This window comes from Lontra canadensis, unplaced genomic scaffold (genome assembly GCF_010015895.1).
Source record: "Lontra canadensis isolate GAN:19392208 unplaced genomic scaffold, GSC_riverotter_1.0 scaffold7, whole genome shotgun sequence".
Lineage (NCBI taxonomy): Eukaryota > Metazoa > Chordata > Mammalia > Carnivora > Mustelidae > Lontra > Lontra canadensis.
Genome location: NW_022631001.1, coordinates 30564691 through 30588866, shown reverse-complemented (window position 1 = coordinate 30588866; position 24176 = coordinate 30564691). Strand labels below are relative to the sequence as shown.

The following is a 24176-nucleotide window of genomic DNA, read 5'->3' as shown; positions in this document are numbered from 1 at the left end:
GAAGACCAAAATCATTTACAGACAGGAGGAACTGCATGCAAAAACTTGTGGTTGAGCACATACGGTTTTAGGAAGAGTGAAATCATTGTCTAGATTAATGATTTCATTTTGGAGTTTGAGCTATTCCTACAGATGTAGGGTTTTTTCATCTGGATAATATGAAGTTCAAATTGTGCCATAGGATTAGTCCAGTGCAACTTCGGGTAGGAGTTAGGGTATGATTCCAATTTTAGTCCGAATAAATAACCTGAGGGGAGGGCAGGGGAAGGAAGTTGGTTATTTGAAGGAGACTGAGCAAAGCATGTAGTTTTAGGAATAAGTATAGCCTGGTGGTTAAGAGCTAGGTTTCCCAAGCTCACATCAGTTACTATGAAAAAAAGGTATACTTCCGCCTAATGTCAAATTTATAACCATTGGGTCAGTGTGAACTAGGAGTTATGCAGAATGTCATCTGGCCAAACCTACTGAGTACTGCACTAGGCTTATGCGATCCACTCCAAAACGTAAAGTAACACTAGCAAGTGCTTTTGTTCGTCTTCCCATGTTCATGTTCTGGAACTTATAATACAGACCACTATGAGTCATGTGTACAGGTGTCTTCCACTAAACATTAACGTTAACTGTCAAATGAATTCGAACTTTAACTTTTTTTTTTTGCTGGTGAACAGTGAAAAGCACAGTGGCTGAAAGATCTGAAGGACTCTCAAGTTCAACCTAGGGTCTTTTATCAATGGCGTGGTATTGGGACAATCATTTGACTTCTCTGAGTTTAAATAACTTTAGTTGTAAATTACAGAGGTTGAATTAACAGGGGTCTTAAAGTCCCCTAATGAACTCTAGAACAGTGCAAACCATGTAATATTTTCACAGCACATTCTGCTGCTAAATCTTAACAGTTTAATGTCATTTTAATTTCACCACTTCAAGAAAGGTCCTAGAAAGAGCACGCTATAGTCAAGAGAAATCGTGACTTGAAAAGGTTCGCGATTAGCCGGAACACACCCAAGTAGAAAGGCCCAGCCGGCCAGAAACCACTAAGTCTGCAGACACCAAATGGCAACGGCCTTCCTGGCACTGGGGACTAGAGGTCATGGTATACTTCCAATGACAAGTCCAAGAGAAGAGAAGTCCAAAAGTCAGTACTGTTACCCGGTTTTCATGGGAATGCTTGTGAATTCCAGAACCACAGTGCGGACGCGAAGCTATGGGTGGAAAACAGACCCAGTCCGTTGAACTGCATCGCGCTTGCGCAGGAGGACGGACGAAGCTGCCTACTACCACGCAGGCTCTGCGCTGTTCCACTTCTGGCTTCCCTGCCCCGCCCTGGCCTTAACAGGGCAGTGGCTTCCAGCCCGGATAAATCCTTAAGGCTACCTTGGGTTGGGAGTCCTTAGGAATGGAGTTGGGTACTATTGCCAGTTTGTGGTGGGCTGAGCATCCAAACCTTCCAGCCTGCTCTGCCCTGTCACACTAGAGGTACTTCCAGGGCAAGCAGAGGTTTAGGCTTGATTTTTGTTTTTGTTGATAGGCTGAGGCTACGAATTGTAGATGCATTTACTGGAGATCTCACAGGTCTCAAAAGGAACCTCTTGCAGCTCTTGGTACTGCCTACAGTGAGGTCACAAAACTAGGGGCTGAGCCAGGCAGATTTTATTCTGGAAATGACGGGAGGGCTTGGAATCCAATTCCTTAAGGATGTGGGAGCTTGGATCACTTTATAGGGTCTCTCCTATAGAAGTTATCTCATAAGACTGCAAAAACAAAACCAAACCAAACCAAAACAAAACACATAAAAACCCACAAAACTGTCTTTACCGCCCCCCTCTTACACATTTTTATTCAGAAGTCAAACCCACTGAGATGCTACTATTTTGCCTCAATGAAGATGTAAAGGAAAATTCTGTAACTAATACGATTTTCCTCACTTGCTGGACTGGTACATAGTTTAATGTCTATGACAACTGTGGATCTTTTAAAAAAAATAACGTATTTTAGCCATTACAAAATCAAAATGAAGTAATGGGGGCAAGAATAAACAACTTGGATATCAAGGAGTACTTGGAGAAGATTGATAGAGAACTGGTATTGGTAGATTTCTAAATTCCAAGCTCAACATCTATGAAGATAGCAAAACAGAGCCCAGTCAGGGCCATTAATCATAATTCATTCCTAATTCAGTATGAACATATTTTATTCAAAGGAATACACAAATTTGAAAAAAAGTATTAATGTTATAGTAGTGGGATCATCAGTATTCATTTAAAAATGTCTTTGGAGAGGGGCAACTGGGTGGCTCAGTCTGTTAAGCATGAGGTTCTTGATTTTGGCTCAGGTCATGATCTCAGGGTCGTGAGATCAAGTCCCTCCTAGGTCTCCACGCTCTGTGCAATAGGCTTGGGATTCTCTCTCTCCCTCTGCGCCTCACCCTTGCTCATGCACACTCTCTCAAAATATATATTTAAAATATATCTTTGGTTACATTGTTTTACAACGAGGTGTAAAAAATAAGTGGTCAGTCTATTTCCTACTCACATTCAATACCATTTGTTGCCAGCCAGTATGCTGGCAACAAAAGTATGCTACTTTTTACAGACTACTTGTCCCCCCAAGCCATACTAAGTAGTTAGTGGATACTGTCCAGTAAATAATTGTAATAGAATTCCTGTAAGTGTTGTAAACGTCTAAGTATGTGGAATTTAGTACATAGATTTTCTCAGTCTTGTCAGAGGTAGCTTTCTAGAGAAAACTCTTTCTAGTTGAAGGAGTGAAAATTAGCTAGATGAAGAGAAAGAGGTCTCCATGAATAGGAAATATCATATGGAAAACCCTAGAGCTAAGCACACGTGGTAGATGGGAAGCTGGAAGCTGCTGCATGGCTCACACATGGAATACAAAGGTTGCAGTGCAAGAGAACATTAGAACTTTCATGCAAGACAAGCCATTTCAGAGTTTAGATTTCACTTAAAAGTTTATGGGGAGTCTTTGAAAGTTTAAAGCATTTGTGTGCAATAATCAAAATTTGTATTTCAAAAAGATCCTCTGCCTGCATTTTACAGAATTTCAAGGCAGAGACTAGGTGAAGTAATGTAAGAGAGAGGATAGTAACCAGAAATATAAATATAGTACCAGTAGGGACATATGCAGATAGATAACAAGGAAGAGTCTGAAAGATTTGGTGAGCATTTTAACTAAGGTACAGGGCAACCTGTGGTACAAAAGAAACAAAACAAAACAAGGAGCTTCTACATGGCTGAAGTTTATTTCTAACTGTCTGGAGGTAGATGGGTGGCCCAGGATTCCATTCCTAATACTGGATTCCACTTGTAGTCCACTGCCATCACTACAGTTTTCACAGTTCTCCAACCAGCAGAGAGAGGAAAACCTGTCAGGAGAATAGAATGATGCCTAGCTGCTTGACGGGCAAGACTTGGAAGTGACAAACATCATTTCTGTTCACATCACATTGATGAGTACTTATTAACAGAAATTTAAAGTTGGGTGGCTTTGTGTCCAGCTAAACTTCTATAACAATGAGAATGAATAAATATAATGGATAACAACTAGTAGAATGCCTTGGTAAGTCATGGGATATGGCATACGGGCACAGAGAGAGGGGGCAGGTTTTTGATATTCCCTGCACTGAGGCTGAATGGCAAAGATCTTCCCATTTATATGTGTGTTCTTCAATTTCTTTCATCAATGTCTGATAGTTTTCAATGTACAGATCTTTCATCTCCTTGGTTAAATTTATCCATAGATATTTTATTCTTTTCATGCAGTTGTTAATGGGATCCTATTTACAACCCCATGAAAACAATAAAATATCTATGGGTAAATTTGAGAAGGCAAAAATAAATGGGAAGATCTTCCATGCTCATGGCTTAGAAGAATTAATACTGTTAAAATGTCCATATCACCCAAAGAATCTACAGATTCAGTGCAACCAACCCCTATCAAAATCCCAATGGCATTTTTCACAGAAACAGAAAAAAAAAAATCCTAAAGTTTGTATGGAACCACAAGAGACTCTGAACAGTAAAAGTAATCTTGAGAAAGAAGAGCAAAGCTGGAGGTATTACCTTTCCTGACTTCAATCTATATTACAAAGCTATAGTAACCAAAACAGTATGGTATTAGCATAAACAGACATAAATATCAATGGAAGAGAACAAGTGCCCAGAAATAAGCCCTCATATATATGTGGTCAATTAATTTGCTACAAAGGAGCCAAGAATATAAAACGGTGAAAGGATAGTCTCCTCAATCAACAGTGCTAGGAAAACTGGACAGTCATATGGAAAAAAGGATGAAAATGGACCACCTGTATACCATACACAAAAGTTAAATAAAAAGTGAATTAAAGACCTGAAACCACAGAACAAATGAACAGAGAATAATTTTGCACATTAACTCATCATTAAGTGTTCACACTCCAGTATACCTTTTCTATTTTTGAATAAGATATGAGCTTTTACAAAATACTACCATCATTATTCATTGGGAATCTCTCCAATATAAATATTTTGGGGCATATTAATGATAAATTTCTTGGCTCAAGATCCTACAGGTAACTTACAGAAATAACTTACAGCAGAACAAGGAAACTAGTGAACAGAGTACTAAGACACTTTATTGACCTCTTAATATTTGGAATAAATGATAGACCCAAGAATATGGATGTCCCTCCAGCTTACATTCCAAAGAGTACTTTTAAAAATGAAGATGTGACAACTATATACAGAATCCACTTGCCACTGCAGTTGATAATCCTCCTCAAATTCTAGTCCCCACTCAGCATCAAGAGAGCTAAGATATTATCATGGAGTAATTTGTCATTCCTGTGGTCTCTAACATTAATTCAGAGAGTTCAGTCTTTAGAAGTATTCCTATATTCCTGTGAGCTCCTGGTTTCTCATGACCACCTCGTAAGGACTGAAAGTTTGAGTTTTATTAAATATCAATTCCAAGGATATTGATTGCTTGGCTCCTCCCTAATATCTACTTCAATAAATCATGTGAATATAAGGATGCCACAGGTTCCATTTATGAACTAGGAATGATGAAGGCAAATGGATTATCAGAATAATGACAGGCAAACACTTGTATGGTGATACATTTTACTCTAAACCCTTGTGGCTTCATTTGGGAATAGATTCCTACACAATAACAGATTTCTCTCCAATATTAATTCTGTCATATGAATTAGAGAAGAATCCCTGACAAATGTTTTCTTGCATTTACTCTATTCACAGGATTCCCTCTAGTATAAATTCATTGATGTTAAATTCATTGATGTCTGTGTGTCTTCCTTTTACAGGACTTCTCTTGAGTATGAAGTTTTTGGTGTTTTTTAAGGTTTGAACTCCTGTTGAAGGTTTTCTCACATTCCTTACATTTGAATGGTTTCTCTCCTGTATGAATCATTTGATGTCGAATAAGGGAGGAGCTCCGGCTGAAGGATTTTCCACAGTTAACACATTCGTAGGGATTATCTCCAGAATGAAGTCTTGAATTTTTATTACTGTCTTCACTCTCACTGAAAGCTTTTCTACATTTACTGCCTTCACAGACCTTTGAGTCAGTATGAATTTTTTGATGCTTAGTAAGGTTTGTACGTCTATTGAAGAATCTCCCACATTCACTGCATTTATAGGGTTTCTCTCCTGTGTGAATGATCTGATGTCGAATGAGGGATGAACTCCGGCTGAAGGCTCTCCCACATTGATAGCATTCATAGGAATTCACTGAGGTATGACTTTCTGGGTGCTGAATATCTATACTCAGGCTCAAGGCATTCCCACATTCATTATATTCTGAATATTGCTTACCTGAGTCTAAGTTAAATTTGAAGTTAGTTTTAAACTTACCACATTCTGAGGACCCCTTTCTCATAGGATTTCCTTGTTGTATACTCAAAATTGAATTAACTGACTTAACATCTAAGCTTTTCTTATTCTCACTAACTTTAAAGTTTCCCACCTCAGTGTAGACTGTCTTATGAACAAAAGCTTCTTCTGGCAAATTTATGTCCCAGTGTTCCTGGTTCCTATATAACCAATCATCACTCATCCAAGCATCTAAAGAAGGGGATCTACTTTTGGTCAGTCTTGTCATAATCATTCCAGGAGAGGATTTTTTTCCATTAATTCTTTGCTTTGGAATTGAATCTTGGTTTTCTGAAATTATCTCTTTGTCTAAAAAGAAATTAAAAATTCCATGAATTAGAAGGGAAATTATTTAATTAGGAAAGGGATGCTAAAACACATAAGGGATATGCATATTTTATAGGCCTTAAATACACAATGGAAATGTAAGATGAGATTAGAAAAAGAACTATAGAAGAAATAAAAGGGATAAAAGTATTAAAAGGGAGGTTAGGAGATCATAAAATATGAGGAGAGCTATTCAGGAATATTACAGAGAATACACAGGGCTTGGGAAAATATCAAGCATATGAAACATCATAGTTCAAATTATTTTATTTTATTATTACTGGTTCATAACTAGTCTGTGTGGGTTATATCTAGCCTTCCTTTCTCTAGCATCTTGTTTTTGCCTCTCTTAACCTATACTGTTCATCAATAATAAATACACCCTTCTAAAATAGAAATTTAATCATATCTTTAAAAACATGTCTATGTTTATAGGCACCACATCTTAACCAGCTACAACAAACTTGTAATCAGTGCTTCTGTCTTCCATACAAGCTGTAATTATCCCCATATTTAACAAAGGGAGGAAAAAAAAACTATAATCAAAAGTAGCAGAGAAACCATCCTTTTTCTTAGACCAAACCAATCTTGAAAAAGAAGAACAAAACTGGTGATATCAAGACATACTGTGCAAAGTTGTAGTAATCAAAACAGAATGGTACTCAATGGAACAAAATAGAGAGCCAGAAATAAATCCACACCTTTATGATCAATTGATCTATGATAAAGTTAGTAAGAATATAAATTGGGAAAAAGACAGTCTCTTCAACAAATGGTGTTGGGAAAACTAAACAGCTACATGCAAAAGAATGACACCGGACCCTTTTCTTATACTATATACAAAAATAAACTCAAAATGGATTAAAGATCTAAATGTGAGACCTGAAACCATAAAATTCCTAACAGAAAACATAGGCAGTAATTTCTCTGACATCAGCCATAACAAGATTTTTCTCAATATGTCTCCTTTGGCAAGGAAAATAAAAGCAAAAATAAACAATTGAGACTACAGCAAGGTAAAAATCTTTTGCACAGTGAAGGAAGCCATCAACAAAATTAAGAGCAACCCACTGAATGGGAAAGATATTTTCAAATGACATATTCAATAAAGGGTTAGAATCCAAAATATATAAGAACTTATACAACTCAACGTGACAAAAACTAACAACAATCCAATTAATAATTGCACAGAGGACCTGAATAGACATTCTTCCAGAAAAGACATTAGATGGCCAACAGACACATGGAAAGATGTTCAGCATCACTCATGATCAGAGAAATGTAAATCAAAACCACAATGAGATATCATCTCACACTGGTCAGAATGGTTAATCAGAAACACAAAAAATAACAGTGCTGGCAAAGATGTAGAGAAAAAGGAACTCTTGTGCACTGCTGGGGGAATGCCAGCTGGTATAGCCACTATAGAAAACAGTATGGAGGTTCCTCAAAAACTTAAAAATAGAAATCCTACATGATCCAGTAATTCCACTAGTGGGTTTTTAGCCAAAGAAAATGAAAACACTAATTAAAAAGATATATGCAGAATTATTATGTTTACTGCACAATTATTTGCAAAAGCCAAGATAAGAGAGGCAACCAAAATATCCATTCAATGAGGAATGGATAAAGAAGATATATATAGGGGTGTGTGTGTGTTGTGTGTGTGTGTGTGTATACACAAAAAACAAGAGTCTTAAATATAATGAACAAACCGGTGCTTGCCAAAGGGGAGGTGAGTGGGGGGAATGGGTGAGGATAGGAGAAGAGGATTAAAAGTACACTTGTCCTGATGAGCACCGAGCAATATGCAGAATTGTTGAATCATTATATTGTACAGCTGAAAATATAACACCATGTATTAATTATGCTTGAGTAAGAAGAAATACACGCACATTCTTTGACACCCTCCCACAGAGAAGTGGAGTTTATTTTTCTTCCCCTTGAGAATGGGCTACTCCTGTGACTGCTTAGCCAACAGAATATGGTAGAAGTGATACCATGCCACTTCTGGGCTTGGCCTTTAGGGAGACTGACAATTTCCAGTTCCTCTCAGGATATACCCAAAACTTGGCTGGCATGCTATGAGAAACCCATGCCTCAAGGAGAGGCCACATGGAGGTGCTCTGGTCCACAGGGCTGAAGTTCCCAGTGACAGCCAGCATCAACTTCCACCCATGTGATGAGCCATCTTGACCATTCCATCCCAGCACAACATTGTATCCTCAGCCAATATCATGTGGATCCTGAGAACTCCTAAGTCAACTCACAAAACTGTGAGACTTAATAAAACAATTGCTATTTCCAGTCAGTAAATTTTGGGGCAATTTGTTAGAAAAAACAGGTAACTGAAACAGAAGCTGTTCTGGCAGTATTTACTGAAAATTCCTAAATGTATTTCTCCAAGCAAATCTTTGATGTTCTCATCTTTCTATAGTTCATTTTTCATATAACTTCATTACTCCTATTTTAAAAATCACTTTCATATATTTTTTATTTTCAAATCACTTAGTTCTAACATATAGGAAAGCTACCAATATTTTTATTTTATATCTGGCCACCTTACAAAACTCTTAACAGCTGTAATAGTTTTCACAATGAGTTTCTTGGATTTTCTAAGTAGAAAGTTACCATTTACAAATAATAGCCCTTTTTCCTCTTTTCTAGTAATTAAATTTCTCATTTTTTAAAAATTCATTAGTTATGTCTTTCAGGTCAACACAAAATAATTATAGCAACACGCTCATCTATTGATTTTAGTGGAAACACTACTGTTTATCTTTACACCCATGATTTGTTTGCCTTTTGTGCTTAATAGATTTTGAGTAAATGTCTTATTCCTATTAATCCCAAACTCACAAACTATGCTTTACCTATAAGACTTTGTTCTTGTCTCTAATCTGAAACAAGAATGAACACTTTAAACCTTAGCCTATCATCCCAATCCTGGGTGTCTGGAGACCAGCCCATGCCAAACCACCTCTGCCTTTCTTTGACCTATCTCAGTGTTCCCCCAACTTCTCAAATCATTCCAAAGACCTATCTGTGTTTACAGATTAAAATCCACAGGATTCTCTTTTCAAGGTTCTGACTATTTAATTAAGCTGTCCAAAATCTGGTTTTATATTCTCTATCCAAATTTACCTTAAACTGTTTATAATTAAACTTGGATCATTAGCACTTAAATCTAGATGTGCCTCTGATCATCTGATGATCCTTTAAGTGTGTGTGCATGTATGTACATTTCATGTGGCTACGCTGGGCTTCTCACAAATAGCAATGTCAAGCTAGCTGAAGTAGTGGGTGCTAACTTCCAAGAGAAAGAAGTGGCAGCTACAAATCCTATTACAGGCTAGACCTGGAACCAGCAGTGTCCCCTCTGCTGCACTGTATTGATTAAACAGTCCAGTACTAGCTGAGATTCAAAGGGTAGGGAAACAAAATCTGTATCCTTTTTTTTCCCTCTAACTGAAGTATAGTTGACACACAATATGACATTAGTTTCAGGAATACAAAGGTTGCATCTTGATGGCAAGAGTGACAAAGATTCTGGAGCCATCTTTAATCCACTGTAGTCCATTAACTTTTTGGAAAATAAACTACATTTACCGAGGTAAATTCCAGATTGATTGAAGTATTATATTTAAAGGATGAAATAGATGAAATCAGAATAAAATCAAGAAATATATTTCTAATTTGGGGATGGAAAAATTCTTATGCCTAAAAATAAGAGATATAAAGCACGGGGAGGGTGGGGGGAAGATATGTGATAACATAAATTTAAAAATATGTTTGGCAGACACCATAAAAAAATAATAAAAAACCTCAGCGATATTTCATTTGCCAAAACTGTGATCAACAGTGGGAATTTCCATGAGATCTTACCTAAAAACCTCCAAAGTCTTAATAGATAGAGTACATAAAGCCATTCACTGAATCACAAATGACCAAAACAAATAAACTAATTTTACCTTTCTCATAATCCAATATTTACCTATCCAGTTTTTCCCTTTAGTTCCTACAGATGTGCAAAAGCTTGAGATATAAAGGTAGGGCAAAACGAGACATGTCTTGGGTGCCTGGGTGGCTCAGTTGGTTGAGCGACTGCCTTTGGCTCAGGTCATGATCCTGGACTTCCAGGATCGAGTCCTGCATCGGGCTCTCAGCTCCTTGGGGAGTTAGTTTGTCCCTCTGACCTTCTCTCTCATGCTCTCTCTCACTCATTCTCTCTCAAATAAATAAATAAAATCTTAAAAAAAAAAAAAGAGAGACACGGTCTCTACCCTCAGGAACATAAAGCCTAATGTGGGAGACAAAGACCTATACAGATAAAAGTAAAATATAATTGTGATAAATGCTAAAAAGAGATGATTATGGTCTTATGGGAGTATATAACAGAAAAAAACGAACCAAGACAGGCTTCCCTAAGGAAATGTGTATCTGAGATCTGAAGGAAGACAAGGAGTCAACTAGGCAAAGAACAAGAGAACGAGCATTTTATGTAAGAAAACCGCATGAACAGAGGCCCTGAGATGGAGGGCAAGCCCCAGTTGAGGGACATCTGGAATGTATGTCCTGTGGAATTCTTTTCTCTGCAGTCCTCCAACACCTATCAGAGTGCTGAGGACACAGGAGATGCTAATACATATTTGATGCTGACTGAAAGCAGAGCAGTATGGTCTGGGTGCAAAGAGTGAGGGGAGGATGCAGGGTGAGGCATGGCTGGAGAAACAGGTGGGGACTACTGTGTTCTGAAGCAGGCAAAACTGCAGTCAGCACAGTGATTTAAGCAAGCATATGACAGAACTTGATCTCTCTGACTGAACTGTGGCTCAAACACTGGAGTTGGGGAAAAAGAGCGAAGAGGCATGGCAAGATCTTCCTGTATGATGAATTGAGAAACTGCAAGGATAGTTGAGAGATGGTGATGGTACATGGACTAGGATTGTGGCACTACAGATGAAGAGAAGTGGAGACATTCAAGAGATATTTAGAGAGATAAAACCAAGTATTAGAGAGGTGAAGGAGATGAAGTTGTGTTAAGGATAATCACTATACTTGTGTAACTGGATGGATGGCAGTGCCATTTGCTCAGGGAACAATGGAAGAAGACTGGAAAAGAAAAAGTTATGACTTTGGTTTTATAGAACGGGAGTCATCTTTAAGATATCCAAGAGAGGGCACCTGGGTGGCTCAGTGGGTTAAGCCTCTGCCTTCGGCTCAGGTCATGATCTCAGGGTCCTGGGATCAAGCCCCACATCAGGCTCTCTGCTCAGTGGGGAACCTGCTTCTTCCTCTCTCTTTCTCTGCCTGCCTTTCTGCCTACTTGTGATCTCTCTCTCTGTCAAATAAATAAATAAAATCTTTAAAAAAAAAGATATCCAAGAGAAATGTCATGTATCTGCAGATTTTTCAATTCAGAAAGGAAGCCTGGGCTGGGGACACAAATTTGTAAGTTGCCTCCATGTGTGTGGTAAGTGAAGCTGCAGTTGTGAATGTGATAACCTAGAGAAGAAAACACAGACTAAGAAAAGATGACAAAATGAGACCACATGTCGAGAAACTCTGAAATTAGAGTTAGAGAAAGAGAAGTCTCCACCAGACAGAGAAAGGCCAGAAAGAGAGGAGGAAAATCAGAAGCATTGTAAGAACCTACGAGTGTTTTTAAGAGCGAGGAGCAGGTAATGTAAGATAAGGAATAAAAAAATATCACTGGAGTTAGCTACAAGAAAGTCTTCTATGACCTTTAGTAAGGACTGTTTCAGATGGAGATGTAGAATAAGAGCTAAACTGGAATGGGTGAGGAAATGAGAAAAGTACAAAATATTTTGAGAAGACTGGCTATAAAGAGGTGAGAAATAGAGTAACACGTTGAGAGAAAAAATTTTCAAATCAGTAATGATTTAAAAATGTTGAAAAGCTAATGTGAGGATGAAGTAGAAATGGTAAAAATGTAAGTGAAAGAAGGCAGCGAGAAATGGGGTCCAAAAGAAAAGGGGGGGCAGGGAAATTTACCTGAGAAAGGAAGAAATTGAATAATTTGCCTTTCAAATCAATAAAGATTTTAGGTAAACAAGAGGGTGCTAGGGTGATAATAATAAATAGATAATATATTATTAGTGACAGTACGGATTGGTATAACCTTTCTACAGACAATACAGCACAATGTAACAGGACTTAAATAAATTCATGCCCCTTGATGCTGGAGTTTCTCTTCTAATAAGTATATCCCAAGAGACTTATCAGATGTGCCTGAAAACTTGGCAACAATCTGAATGTCCAATAGCTGGGGGGAACGGTTACATATATTATAATACATGTATATGATAGAACATTACATGTGAATTAGAAACCATGCTTTCACAGACTATTTAGTGACACAGGTAATTGCCCATGGTATCATATTAGGTGAGAAGAGCAGAATATAAAGTCACATATCCCTGATGATCCCAATTTTGGAAAAAAACAAATCTTCACAAGCCACAGAGACACATCATTACAAAGAAAAAAGTCTAAGAAAATAAATCAAAAATGTTAATACTGCACAGCTCTGGGGAGTGAGGTAATGGGGTGAGCTCTATTCCTCTTTAAACTTTTCTACATGTACTAAAATTTACATTAAGCATACAATAATCAACAATCTCCCACAAACAAAATGTTAGTAAGAATTAAGAGATTACATGAAGGTAGAAAGTTAGGGCACAAGAAGTTCTATAGTAAACGAAGGAAAAATGGAAGATTACTAAAGTCACTCTAGTATAAAGCAGAACATTCTGTTTTCTTTAAAAGAAAGAATATGATTTCCTGTTGGGTTAGCTAATGTTTGTTTACATAGCACTTACCACGTGCTAGGCACTGTTCTAATTGTGCTACACATATGACTCACTTAAGCCTCACAGGAATGTGGAGGTAAGTACTGTAATAAACTCCCATGTTACAGATGAGGAGACTGGCAGGTAGGTTGCTCTGGACCACACAGCTTTAAAGGCGTCTGTGTTCCTCACCTACAACATTCTTTTGCCTATCCCCCAAAGGAAAAGAATCTGTGAACGAAAGGCAATGGTGACTTTTCCCCTTCAAAGCCTGGGCGGTTTTGTCGTCACCTCCCTGACTCTTACTCTAAGGCTGTTAACAGTACACTGTGTATTTATAAACAGAAGCTTCTTACAGCTGCCTTGTATCTGCCTGGTTCTTACCCAAAACAGATGTGCTTGGGATTTTGTGCTCCACTGTCCATCTTCTTTCCTTACTCTCCAACTTGGAGATCTCAACTGGCTTGGAAAATAGATGTTCTGTTCATGCGGAAAATGAAAAAAAAACAAACAACAAAACAGACACCTCAGCCATTTTTAAAGGGAAGAGATTCCATTCTTCTGTAGTCTAAGAGCCTCTGAAAGGCTAGCAGTCACCGGAAGGACTTCCACTCAGATACACAACAGGAAAACGTGTTATTATGCCCAAAGGATATTAGGAAACCTGAACCCAAACCCAAGTACCCTTAACCACTGCAGTCGTCCTCTGGTTTTTAGCAGCAGATGAAGAGACTACTGACAGGCAGAGGAGGTAAATACACAGAAACCACCTTGATACAACGAATTCAGGTTCCTATAGTTCTCCAGCATCACATCCCTGTGCAGAGTCTTTATAGCAGGGTCCAGTTGTCCCCACTCTTCCTCGTTGAATTCCACAATCACATCTTTGAATGTTACTGGTTCCTAAAACATTAAATTCCTTTGTAACCAAAGGTCACTCCCAAAAATATTACCAGAGGAGAAATGAATTAGGAAAGAATAGGGTAGATCATCAGAATATGTAAGAAACTGACAAATGTTTGGGGTTCTAAGTGATGAAAATCAAGTTATACTCGAGGCCTATCAACTTGGTATTCCGTGAGGGCTACAAAAGGAAATCAAGTGCAGTACTAACCCTCAATTAACTTTTATTTTGGTTGAGAAAAAAAAAAGTTGCAAAAATCTGGAACAAAAAATTACTATAGAGTAAAAATACCTGCCACAGAAGGAGTTCAGAACAAAAAGAGTTTTGGATAGATGTGAGGGGAATTTGTAATGAAGATGAAGACTCTGCTAGCAGAAGAGGTAGGGCATTTTCCCTAACTGAGAAAGGCAGCCTGCTAACTCCTTCCCAGGCCGGTCAGCCAGTCCTTCCTGACTACCCAAGATGAAGTAGCCACCCTCCTCATCAGTCTCTACTGCACTGTTTCATTTCTTTTTAATAATTATTACTATCTGCAATTATCTTACTTCCCTGTGTGTGCCTGTCTGCCTCGACTGTCATTTCCACAAAGGATTTCCTTTCATTTATCATCATATTCCTGGCCCTTAGCAATGGTATATCAGACCCTGCACAGGTATTTCTCATGAGGGCCTTCACACCATCACCTGTTGCACTTCCCTCTTTAGCATTCCTGAGCTTATCATAATGGGCACCTTTAGTCACAGTGAAATACACAAATCTCTTCCCTCCCTGTGCCTCAGAGCCAGATGACTCCACAACATCAGATGACATGAGAAAATCATCTACATTAGTTTGCCCACTTCCTCAGCTTCTTCCCTCAACCCTCTGCAACCTGCCTTCTATTAGTATCTTCATGATAGTAAGGGAATAAGCCCCACTCAGGCTGGATTTTCCTGAATTTTTTAAAGGATTTATCCTTGTAAAATTCTCCTCCTTGCCTTTCAGTGACATCGTATCTTCCTGGTTTTCCTCTACCACTTTGATGCTTTTATTTCAGTATCCTTTGGGATTTCTCCTGCTCCTGACTATTCAATGACATTACTCAGGACTCTAGCCTTGGCTCCCCTCACATTTAATTCCAAACATTCTCTGGTGGGCTCTATTTCTATGGCTTTGATTACTGTCTATTAAACCAGAGGGAGCAGATGCACAGAAAAATACAAGGATTAAATATTTTCCAGAGTGTATCATTAACTAAAATAAAACAGATCCAATGTCCTATGGGAGAAATAACAGTCTTACATCCTTAGATGGACTATATTTAGCAAAAGCTCAAAAGCCGAAAAAGAAAAAGCAGATCATTTCAGTAAAGAGTAGGATCCGAATTCACCTGGGAATCACCAGTTAGTGAGTCAGATTCCATTTTCTCCTTGATGCTCCCCTTCTGGAGGACAGAATCCTTGCAGGGTAGCTCTGAGAAAGATGAAAGAAAACGTTAGGGAGACATGATTTGTCCTGGAGAAACATTTAATGATTATAGCAGTAGTTCTAACATACTAGTCATAGGAATCATCTTCAAAGCTTTGGAAAAATAACGATGTCAGGCCCTACCAGCAATCAGAATCTCCAACGGTGGGCTCAGATATTATAGTTTTTAAAAACTCTAAAAATTATTCTGATACTCTACCAGAGGTTGAGAAATATTGGATCAGGGTGAAGAAGACCAAACTAATATTTTGAGGCTTCATCTGTGGTTGTAGCAGATTCCAAAAAATAACTTGAATTCTGTCCTAACTAAAGTCTACAGCTTTGCAGTAAGTTTTGACATTGAAAGTATGCATCCTTAACTTTTATTCTTTGTCAAGGCTGTTGTAAGTATTTGGAGTCCTTTGTATTTTCATATGAACTTTAGGACCACCTTGTCCGTTTCTGCAAAAAAAGGTAACTGGGGTTTTGCTATGAATTGCATTCGAACCTGCAGAGTGCTTTATGGAGTATTATCATCTTAACATTAAGTCACCCAATACATGAACACAGGCTGTCTTTTTAAAATTATTATTTTTAAATTACTTTTAATGAAAAAAAAAAAAAAAAGATAGGTAACCCAGTTCAAGAGATTCCAAGGGCTGCTGATGGGCTCTGCAGGCCTCTCTGGGTACTCAAATGGCAGTAGGTGTGAACTCTGAACCAGTCGTCTTCCTTTCGATTTGTGGATACTGGGATAGGCAGTTGTAAATAAATGCCTTATGGCTTTTGCTATGAAATCTTAAAAAAAAATCACATAAAAGTGACTTATGCATTTTAAACCCATGTTGTTCAAGGATAAACTGCCTAAGAATAGATCACATGACAGTAAAGATAGCTTTACTTCTTCCTTTCCAATTAGGATATTTTTAGTTGTACTAGCTAGTACCTCCAGTATAATGTTGAAGAGAAGTGGCCAGAGTGGGCATCCTTGTCTTGCTCCTTATTCTAAGGGCAAAGCTTTCAGTCTTTAACCATTAGGTAAGATGCTTCCTATAGGTTTTTCATAGATGCCCTTTATCAGGTAAAAGAAATTCCCTTCTAATCCTAGTATGTGAGTGTTTTTATCATGAAAGGGCATTGGATTCTGTCAAATGCTTTTTCTGTATCAAGAGGACCTTGTGTGCACCTGGGTGACTTAATCTGTTAAGTGTCTACCTTCAGCTCAGGTCATGAACTCGGGGTCCTGGGATTGAGTCCCACAACAGGCTCCTGGCTTAGTGGGGAGTCTGCTTCTCCCTCAGCCTCTCCCTCTGCCCCTCTCCCCAACTTGGGCACGCTGTACTCTCTCTAATAAATAAAATCTTATTAAAAAAAAAAAAAAGAGGACCTTGTGATTTTCCCCGATTAGAATGGTGTATAATATTTATTTTCATATGTTGAACCATCCTGTATTCCTGGGAAAAATCCCATTTGGTCATGGTGTATTATCCTCTTAATATGCTGCTGGATGTGGCTTGCTGGTTTTCTTTTCTTGTGAGGACTTCGCCTGGCTTTGGCATCAGGTTAAAACTCATCATCAATAAGTTAGGAAGTATTCTTTTTTTCTTGGTCAGTGTAGTTAAGTCTTTGTCAATTTTATTTTTTCAAATGACCCACTTTGTTTCATTGATCCTGTTGTTTTTCTATCCTCTATTTCATTTATCTCTGCGTAATCTTTTTAAAATTTCTACATATTTATGAATTTTCCAGATTTCCTTCTTTTTTTAAAAAATATTTTATTTATTTGACAGAGATAGAGTGCAAGAGAACACAAGCAGGGGGAGCAGCAGAAGGAGAGGGAGAAGCAGGCTCCCCACTGAACAGGGATCCCAATGTGAAGCTCCATTCTAGGACCCTGGGATCATGACCTGAGCCAAACCAAAGGCAGACTCTTAACCAACTGAGCCACTCAGGCGTCCCTTTAGAGTTCCTTCTATTACTGATTTCTAATTTCATTCTCTTGTGGTCAAAAAAGATACTTTGTATGATTTAAATGTTTAAATTAATTGTCACTTGTTTTGGCCTAACATTTGGTCTACCCTGGAAAATACTCCATGTGCATTTGAAAAGAATATACATTCTGCTGTTGTTGGGTAGAGTGCTTATATATTTGTTAGGTCTAACTTGGTTATAGAGTAGTTAAAGTCTTCTATTTCCTTTTTCGTCTTTCTTCCCCTTGTTCTATCCACTAATGAAAAGCGGGGTGCTTAAGTCTCCAGCTCTTGTTCTTGATCTATTTCTCCCTCATTTTTGTCAATTTCTGTGGGCCTGTTTTAATTCTTGCTCATCACTGACTTACTTTTTTTTAACTTATTTGTAACATCTATATTCTTTGTTGTGTGTACCCACTTAAGTCTGTTCCCTTAGCTTAGTGGTCAGCTAATGATTCCTAAGAGATTTCCTTAGCTACCTGGAATCAAAACAGAACAGAACAGAACAACCACAAACAAAAGTCATTTCCTGGTCTTTGCAGATGGGCTGCAGGTGTTGAGACGTGCCTTCAACACTTAGCCAGATCAGTTTTCAACATTACCTTAGTCTTTAGTTTCTGTTTATGCAAAGCTTGAAGGTCAGCCAGAGGTGAGAGTTAAGTAAGGCCTTATCAGGTCTTTCTGAACACGTACCCAGCCTTCTAGATCTCTAGGAGTATGTAAGAACTTTTCCAAACACCTTATTCCCCAAAGCATCTCCTACCCCTCAGCCTTTCCTCCCAATCCTTTTGTGTTCACTGTCTTAGGTGGGAGAGGCTAATACGTTTCCCATTAAATGCTTTGACAAATGCTGCCCAGGTGGCCACCTCTGCCCTGGGAGAGTTCTGACTCAGATAAAACAAGGGCAAGCCCTTTGGGTGGGTTCTTTAGTGAGCCAAGACAGGTTAAAACAAATTAAAAACCTTCCTCAGTCCTCTTATTACCTGACAACCTCTCCTTTCCTTCTCAACCAGACTTCAAGAATAGTCTATAATCATTATCACATTCACACCTTAGCCATCCATCTCTTTTTGGTGGTCGTGCTGGTGGGGAGTATGTATGTGATAGGGAGAATAATAGACCCCAGAGATACACACCCCTAATCCTTGGATACACTGGCAAAAGGGATTCAGCAGATACGATTAAAGTTAAGGACCTTGAGAGATGAGGAATCACCCTTTATGATTTGGGTGATCACAATCTAATCACATGAATCCTAAAAAACAGGTTTCCCAGCTGTGGTCAGGGTAAGTGAGAGGGGGAGAGAGAGCAACCATGCTCTAAGCAAGTGGATGTACTGTGACAACAGAATGGAGGGTAAGAGAAAGCAGTGTGGAAAGCACATGGCTCACCACCGCAAGCTTTGAAGATGGGTGAAAGGAATCATGAGGTCCAAAAAGGAATGCAGTCCTATTGATGCCTTGATTTTTGTTCAGGGAGACCCATTTTGGACTACTGACCTACAGACCTGTAGAATAATACATTCACTAACTTTGTGGTCATTTGTTATGGCAGCAATAGAAAACTAACATAACTAACTACCAAGCACCACCTCAACTCCTTCTCTGAAACTGTTCTAAAGCTTAAAAATTACTTCATAATCAACAATTTCATTAAATTGCTTTTAATACTCATCTTTTTTAAGCTTTTTAAAAAAAGATTTTATTTATTTATTTGAGAGAGAAAGAGAGAGAGAGCATGAGAAGAGAGAGGATCAGAGGGAGAAGGAGACTACCTGCCCAGCAGGGAGCATGATGTGGGACTTGATGCTGGGACTCCAGGATCATGAACTGAGCTGAAGGCAGTCACTTAATCAAATGAGCCACCCAGGCACCCTCAATACTCATCATAATAGGAGAACCTTTTTGTCATACCAGTGTTGATACTCCCTTCTTGAATATTTCTCTTTTCCTAGCTCAAGATGCTAACATTTCCTGGTTCTCTGATGTCCCAGATTATGCTTTCTAGCCTGCTTGCCTGGCTTTTCTTCTTCTGTTTAATCTTTTATTTCTTTTTCAAATAAGGACTAAATATAGCTATAGTATCATCACTCTCCCCAGCCAATAATTCCTTGTCAAATATTCAATCAACTGCCTCATGACTTATAAGGTTCACACACCCTCTTGATTTGTTATACATCTTTTACATTTAATTTCTAAATCCCTTGTCCGTATCACCACTTCTCCCTTAAAATTATTTTGTTGTAGAGAGGTGCCTGGGTGGCTCAGCTGGTTAAACGTCCAACCTTTGATTTCGGCTCAGGTCATGACCCCAGGCTCATGAGATGGAGCCCCATGTTGGGCTCCTGCTCAGTATTGAGTCTGCTGGAGACTCTCTCTTCCTTTCTGCCTGCTTGAGCATGTGTGCTCTCTCTAAATAAGCAAAATCTTTTTTAAAAAAATAAAATTAGGGGTGCCTGGGTGGCTCAGTCATTTAAGCGTCTGCCTTCGGCTCAGGTCATGATCCCAGGGTCCTGGGATCAAGCCCCGCATCAGGCTCCCTGCTTGGCAGGAAGCCTGCTTCTCTTTCTCCCATGCCCCCTGCTTCTGTTCCCTCTCACTGTGTCTCTCTCTGTCAGATAAATAAATCTTTAAAAAATAAATAAATCAAATCATTGTTTTAGAAACTAGATTGTCTTGCAGTTTCCCAGAGTTTAGATTTTACTAATGGCATTCCCATGATATGATTTAACATGTTCCTCCATCCTCTGTATTTCCTGTAATGGACAGTTAGATCTATGACAGACCTTAAATACTGATGCTCCCTAACGATATGTATTTTTCCTACTTCTATTCACACCTGTAAATTTCCAAACCTATAGAGATCTCAAATTCAACATGCCACATAAGTACTGTATAAATCCCCTCCCATAACATCTGCTACTTGTGCCCTATTCATGTGTGGCAGAGCATGCACATTTACATCAAATCTTACCCCTACTCACATCTTATATGCAGCCCATAATTTCTTCAGGTTCAAATTCCTGTTTTCCCAATACTCCCACATTCTTTAACACCTCATCTATCTTAACTCATTTTCCTGTTTTCAGAGTCATCAGATCTATCCCTTAAACAAGACGCTGATAAACTTTTTCTGTGAAGATCCAGATAGCAACTATTCTGGGTTTTGCAGGCAATATAGTCTCTGCTATAGCCAATCAACTCTGCTCATAGCATGAAATCAACTGTAGACTAAAAGTACATCAGTGGGCATGGCTGTGTTCCAAAAGCACTATCTCCAAAAACTTTTGGTTTGGTGGCCATAGTTTGCCAACCACCTACTCCATATTGATATCAAAATGATATTTTAAAAGGCAAATCAAATCGTTTTACTCCCCTACCCATGCTGTGAGATCTCATTCTCTACTTTCATTTCCTACAAAATAAAATCTGTGCTTCCTGATATAGTAATCATGATCTGGCCCTTGACACCCTCTAGCTTCAGAAAAAGATAGTTTCTTTTCATATGGAAAGAGTCAGTTACTCTTTTTTTAAGGTTCTTTTTTTTCTTTTTAACTGACATATAATTGACATATAACATCCTACAGTTGACCCTTGAACAACAAGAGTGGTCAGGGACACCAACCTCCTGAGTAGTTGGAAATCGGCATATAACTTCTGACTCCCCCAAAACTTAACTACTAATAGCCTACCACTGACCAGAAGCCATAACAAAAACATGAGCAGTCTAATGCATATTTTTATATGTATTACATACAGTAAAGTGAGGCAGAGAAAAGAAAATGTTAAGAAAATCATAAGAGAAAATACATTTACTGTACTGTGCTGTATTTATTGAAAAACACCCATGTATAATTGGACCCACACAGTTTAAAACCATGTTGTTCATGGGTCAACTCTATTAGCTTCAGGTGAACAACATAATGATTCAATATTTAATGTATATTACAAAATGATCACCAAAGTAAGTCTGTTAACATCTGTCACCACATATAGTTACAAAAATTTTTTTTTTGTAATGAGTGCTCTTAAGATCTAATGTCTTTTTTTTTTTTTTTTTAAAGATTTTGTTTATTTATTTGACAGACAGGGATCACAAGTAGGCAGAGAGGCTGGCAGAGAGAGAAGGAAGCAGGCTCCCCTTGGAGCAGAGAGCCTGATGCAGGGCTCGATCCCAGGACCCTGGGATCATGACCTGAGCTGAAGGCAGAGGCTTTAACCCACTGAGCCACCCAGGCGCCCCTTAAGATCTAATGTCTTAACAACTTTCAAATATGCAATACAATATTATCAACTATAGTCACTATCCTGTACATTACATCCCCATGACTTATTTATTTTACACCTGGAAGTTTCTATACTTGTGACCCTCCACCCATTTTGTCCATCCTTCACCTCCGGCAACCAATCTGTTCCCTGTATGTACGAGCTAATTTTTCCTTTTTTTTTTTTTGGATTTCACGTAAAGGTCAATAATAATAATAATTCTACTACCAATTTTCTACATTCTCACCTTCATCTTTAAGCATTTCAATCACATCCTCTATGAGGGACACCACTTCTTTGCTGTTCTTTGGATGCTGTAAATTCACCCAAGTCCTGATGTCTTCAGGGAGAATTGTCAGAAACTGTTCTAGCACCAACAGCTCTAGGATCTGCTGCTTTGTATGAACGTCTGGTCTCAGCCACTGAAGACAGAGCTCCCAGAGTTGACAAAGGGCTTCATGAGGCCCAGACACTGCCAAATACTGGAAATGTCTGAACTTTTGACGAGAGGCCTCAGAGTCGTATGTTTCCATGACTGGGATGGATTCCTGCTGCCAGGACACTTCTGCTTTCAGGGCTTCACTTTGTTCACGTCGAATCAGTTTTTGAGGTTTTGAGATAGCCATCAACTTGTTCAAAGGCTGCATCTTCCTAGACAGAACTCCCACTGTAGTTTGAATTTGTCTAACTGGAGGATTCTAGTAATTCTCGGGCTTGGGCTAAGCATTTGTGTACAATATATGTACAATGTGATTTCAGCCAAGTTCTATCTCAATAAGAGAAAAATTCCAGGAGCTTCAGCCAACAATCCTGACAGCCAACAAACCTGAGAGAATGAAAAAAGACACCAATATGACCTATATTTAATGAACACATATTAGCATAGTGTTAAAATATATTATAATACAAATAATATTCTTAATAATTGTCTAATAAATATTTTAAGTTATCATTCCATTCTTGTTTCCCATTTTTTAAAAAGATTTTATTTATTTATTTGACAGAGAGAGAGAGATCACAAGTAGACAAAGAGGCACGCAGAAGGGAAGGGGGAAGCAGGCTCCCTGCCGAGCAGAGAGCCCCATGTGGGGCCGATCCCAGGATCCTGAGATCACAACCAGAGCCAAAGACAGGGGCTTAACCCACTGAGCCACACAGGTGCCTCTTGTTTCCCATTTTTATAACAAGAAAATATACTATCTCTTTCCCCTTATCACCCACCAAAAAGACAGAAAACACAAACATCACACAAAAAGTGATAAATGAAACAGTCCTTTTAAAACAAACCTCATAATTTAATTGCAATTAGGTTTTTCCTGCACCAGGTGACAACATATTTTTGCTTTTTTTTTTTTTAAATTTTATTTGTCTATTTAATAGAGAGAAAGAGAGAGAGCACAAGCAGAGGAAGCCGGGGGGGGGGGGAGAAGTAGACTCCCCGCTGAGCAGGGAGCCCAACATGGAGCTGGATCCCAGGACCGTGGGATCATGACCTGAGCCAAAGGCAGACACTTAGCCAACTGAGCCACCTATGTGCTCCAACACATTTTTGCTTTAAAACTAAGCAAAACACATCTTCAGAAGGATATTCAAGTTATTAAGGCTTTACACTAGTGATGCCTAAAAAGCAAATTCTCACTAAAATATCAGTAAGATTATATAAAATGAATAAAATTGGAATACCACTAGAAATTAAGAAACAATTATTTAAAAAAGTAAGAGAATAAATATGAGTCATTTCATTGCCAGAGAAAAATCTAAACGTACATTTCAATGACACAGAAATGGTTAGAGAGGGGCGCCTGGGTGGCTCAGTTGGTTAAAGCCTCTGCCTTCTGTTCAGGTCATGATCCCGGGGTCCTGGGATCGAGCCCCGCATTTGGCTCTCTGCTCAGTGGGGAGCCTGCTTCCCTTCCTCTCTGTGCCTGCCTCTGTGCCTACTTATGATCTCTGTCTGTCAAATAAATAAATAAATAATCTAAAAAAAAAAAAAAAGAAATGGTTAGAGAGCCAGGAAAAAACTCCATACCTATATGGTTAATTAATCTATGATAAGTGAGGCAAGCATACATGATGGGGAAAGGACAGTCTCTGCAATAAATGGTGCTGGAAAACTGGACAGCTACATGCAAAAGAATAAAACTGGACCACTTTCTTACACCATATACAAAAATAATCTCAAAATGATAAAATAAATAAGAGACCAGAAACCATAAAACTCATAACAGTAATAAAGGCAGTAATTTCTCGGACATTAGCAACATGTCCGAGACCTTAGCAACACATTTATGGATATGTCTCCTTAAACAAGAAAAACAAACGCAAAAATAAACTATTGGGACTACATCAAAACAAAAACTTTTGCATGGTAAAGGAAACCATCAACAAAACAAAAAGGCAACCTACTGAATGGGAGAATATATTTGAAAATCACATATCTGATAGGCAGTTAATATCTGAAATATATAAAGAATATATACAATTTGAAACACACATACACACACACACACACAATCAAAAAAATGGGCAGAGGACCTGAATAGACATTTTCCCAAAGAAAATATATG

The 24176-nt window shown here is 38.4% G+C and overlaps 1 protein-coding gene across 4 annotated transcripts; it reads right to left on the bottom strand.

Annotated features, from left to right (window-relative positions):
- Positions 1-871: 871 nt before the first annotated feature.
- ZNF215 (zinc finger protein 215) lies at positions 872-22413 on the bottom strand. Of its 4 annotated transcripts, none has more exons than XM_032853361.1 (5): positions 21857-22413; positions 15298-15380; positions 13795-13927; positions 13409-13504; positions 872-1202 (listed from the first exon to the last, which is right to left on the bottom strand). In XM_032853361.1, exons 1-5 carry the CDS (start codon positions 22254-22256, stop codon positions 988-990), a joined length of 927 nt encoding a protein of 308 aa, XP_032709252.1. In that variant the 5' UTR covers positions 22257-22413; the 3' UTR covers positions 872-987. The 4 variants fall into 4 exon arrangements, with proteins under 4 accessions (XP_032709252.1, XP_032709249.1, XP_032709251.1 ...); XM_032853358.1 differs by lacking the exon at positions 872-1202 and adding an exon at positions 4605-6194; XM_032853360.1 differs by lacking the exons at positions 872-1202; positions 13795-13927; positions 21857-22413 and adding an exon at positions 4605-6190.
- Positions 22414-24176: the final 1763 nt, after the last annotated feature.